The following is a 3,289-nucleotide window of genomic DNA, read 5'->3' as shown; positions in this document are numbered from 1 at the left end:
GCCATGTGGATTGTTTGACCGGTCAAATAGATGAAATACAGATCTATACGATCTGGATGATCGTATAATATCACCTCAGTATGTATAGAGAACTGCATTGATTGTATTCTTAAGTACAGTAACCAAAGTAAGCATACACGATAAGTTCAATGACCAGTAGTGGAGTATTTTTTTCTTTTTTGATCGCCCATGCATTTTACTACTGTACCAAACACACCCGAGCATCTCCAAACCCCTTCTTCCCTTTAAACCCCTCTACCCTCCCTTTCCGCCGCTTTGCTGCTACCTATCCCCTTCCCTCCCCTCCCCACGCCGCACGGCCCCGCCAGTCCTCGCTTCCACGCTCCTAGGGTTTTCAGCCGCCGCCGCGCCTCCCGAGCATGTCGGCGCCGCCCTCTCTCAAGTCCCCGGCCACCGCCGCCTTCCTCGCCTCCCCACGCTTGGCCGTCGCCCCGAGAGCCGCCGTGCTCGGCGCCACCGCGCAGCCGCCGCGGCGCCTAAGCTGCTCTGCAGCCGTTGGAGCCGAAGCCAGGGATCTCGAGGTGCGAGGGATACCTTCCCGAAGTACTCGCCGTTCCATTTTATTTAACCAGTGATGATGGTTGCTTATGAGATGCGTTCCGTGCGTTCGTTGATCAGATGAGTGCTCCCATGGACTGGGCGGCGAGGTCGGTGGGGGAGCTGGAGCAAGCGACAGACCTGGACACTTTCTGTATGATGGCGCTATCACCTCTGGACGGACGGTACTTCAGGTTTATCAAGGACTTGATGCCCTTCTTCAGTGAGTTCGGCCTCATCAGATACCGCGTCTTAGTCGAGGTTCGGCTCTTCGAATAGCTCCCGCCTTGTGCGTGTATTATATTATATCTACCATGTCTGTATAATCTTGACTCGTGTGGATCAGTTCGGTTGCTAGTGTGCCATGGTCAATGCTACGTAAATGAAGTGGTTTTTAGTTCTGTAGGTCAAATGGTTGCTGAAGCTTTCTCAAATTCCTGAGGTCAAGGAAGTGCCACCATTTAGCAAGGATGCTCAGCTCTTCTTGGATGCAATTGTCCAAGATTTTAGCATCAATGATGCTAAAGAAGTGAAACAAATTGAGAAAATAACTAACCATGACGTGAAAGCTGTTGAGTACTATCTGAAGCAGAAATGCAGCTCAAATCCAGAGGTTGCAAAGGTACACAAGCTGGTTTTCAGTTTTGAAGTGTTCACTTCCGTTTGTGAAGTCAACTATCATTCTGATCATGTTCTCCCAGGTTTTGGAATTCTTCCATTTTGGATGTACTTCTGAAGACATCAACAACCTGTCACATGCATTGGCTCTAAAAGAGGGGGTAAACACAGTTATGTTCCCTGTGATGATCGATGTATGCAGCGCAATATGTTCCTTGGCAACGGAAAATGCACACGTCCCTTTGTTGTCTAAAACTCATGGACAGGTATGTAGAGCCACCTTTTAGTTTTTGAATTTCTTTATTAATGTATGCTTGTGGATGTATTAGTGTGAGATTAATGAATATCTGAATTATTGTTTCTTCATATCCATACAACATTGTTATGCAGTAGATTTGACTATATGTGACTCAACTGTTCTATTATGTAACATGTGCTACGATAAACTTACTCGAGCTTTTTTATGTTTGCTTGCCATTGCTGCAATAAGAGAGCATGAATAGTGATAACTCCTGCACAGTGCATACAAAGAATGGAACTGTGCAACTGGTCAAATTCACAACTATGCTGTTCCTAACTCCCAAGTCGATAGGGGTAGAATTGACAAGAAATTTGGCTTTCTTTTAAAACACAAAATGGGAATAAGATAGATACTACTGTTACATGTTGTTTCCGGCCTAAGCCTTGTGTAATTGTTTCTTTCATTTACTTGGACAAATGTCCTCTATTTGTTTTTACCATATTCTATAAATAAAACCACTTCTGCTAAAAATATGAAGGCGAAAAACATTATTCAGTATTGCTGCACTGCAGAGTTTAGCAGTTTAGCACAAAGGTTCGTATGTAATAGTCCAACTTAATAGACAACACTGTTAATTGACACGAGGCTTCTATCTTCCTGATATGGACTTCTCAAGCAATATGCCGAGATCTAGCCTTTTGTTGCTGATATGCCTGGAATACTAGCTTAAAATTTTCAGCTTCCCACTTGTAGCCGGCATCACCAACAACTCTGGGAAAGGAGATGGCAAATTTTGCAGCCAGATTATCTGATATTGGGAAGAGTTTTTCTGAGGTCAAGATACTAGGGAAATTTGCTGGTGCTGTTGGAAATTACAATGCTGATGTAGTTGCATATCCAGAAATTGACTGGCCTAAGATGACAGAAGAGTTTGTCAGATCCTTAGGTTTGGAGTTCAATCCTTATGTTACTCAGGTGATTATTTTGTCACTTCATTGTTCCTTACGTTTTTTCACGTCTTGGGCACCATTTTTTCTATGGAGATATGACTCAGTATGATGAGCCTATGGCACTCGCTTCCCCTACTATTTACATTTCTATCAGGATTATTTGTTCTGATGCAGTATTTATCCTCTTTACAGATTGAACCTCATGACTATATCTCAAAGCTCTTCAATCTATTTGTCCAGTTCAACATTGTCTTGACTGACTTTGACAAAGACATGTGGACTTACATATCAGCAGGCTACTTCAAGCAGGTAAAGCTATGAAGACTAGGCTATCATCAAAGAGTTTGATTCAATACTGCAAGAAAGAACCTACTCATATTGACTTATTGTTTCCATTTCAACTTACTCTGCATTCCCCCATTTTGTTTCAGATAGCAAAGGCTGGTGAAGTTGGATCCTCCACCATGCCTCACAAAATCAATCCCATCAACTTTGAAAATAGTGAAGGCAATCTTAGTGTGTCGAATGGTCTTTTATGTACTTTAAGTATGAAACTACCAATATCAAGGTTGCAGGTAATGTTATCACTTCTATACTTGAATTTCCCCATCTTCATTCGTCAACAACTGAATTAAATTGTGTTATTTGGATGTTGAATACCCATGCCAGACAACAACTTAATCATTGTATTTAGATTCTATTGAAATATTGGTATCTTGAACTAATGAACTGCCATGCTACATCAATGACAGCGTGATCTCACTGATTCAACTGTTTTGAGAAACTTGGGTGTTGGATTAGGGCATTCACTCTTGGCTTACAAAGCAACAATGCAGGGAATCAAGAAGCTAGAGGTAGGTGTCTTAAGACTTGGTCCTTTTAGCTCCTCATATTTAATTTTGTAGCCATTCAGCCCTCGTAC

The 3,289-nt window shown here is 42.4% G+C and overlaps 1 protein-coding gene across 1 annotated transcript in view; it reads left to right on the top strand.

Annotated features, from left to right (window-relative positions):
* The first annotated feature begins 267 nt into the window (after nt 1-267).
* LOC123097653 (adenylosuccinate lyase) overlaps nt 268-3,289 on the top strand; it is a 5,130-nt gene continuing 2,108 nt past the window's right edge. The window contains exons 1-8 of the mRNA XM_044519454.1: nt 268-542; nt 640-819; nt 965-1,180; nt 1,260-1,442; nt 2,171-2,392; nt 2,560-2,676; nt 2,799-2,942; nt 3,120-3,221. Coding sequence (XP_044375389.1) covers nt 381-542; nt 640-819; nt 965-1,180; nt 1,260-1,442; nt 2,171-2,392; nt 2,560-2,676; nt 2,799-2,942; nt 3,120-3,221 — 1,326 coding nt within the window. The 5' untranslated portion in view covers nt 268-380. The remainder of the gene's footprint in view (nt 543-639; nt 820-964; nt 1,181-1,259; nt 1,443-2,170; nt 2,393-2,559; nt 2,677-2,798; nt 2,943-3,119; nt 3,222-3,289) is intronic.

The sequence above is a fragment of the Triticum aestivum genome, chromosome 4D, assembly GCF_018294505.1.
Source record: "Triticum aestivum cultivar Chinese Spring chromosome 4D, IWGSC CS RefSeq v2.1, whole genome shotgun sequence".
Classification (NCBI taxonomy): Eukaryota; Viridiplantae; Streptophyta; class Magnoliopsida; order Poales; family Poaceae; genus Triticum; species Triticum aestivum.
Note: the sequence above shows the minus strand (reverse complement) of the source record. Positions and strands in the feature narration are given on the sequence as shown.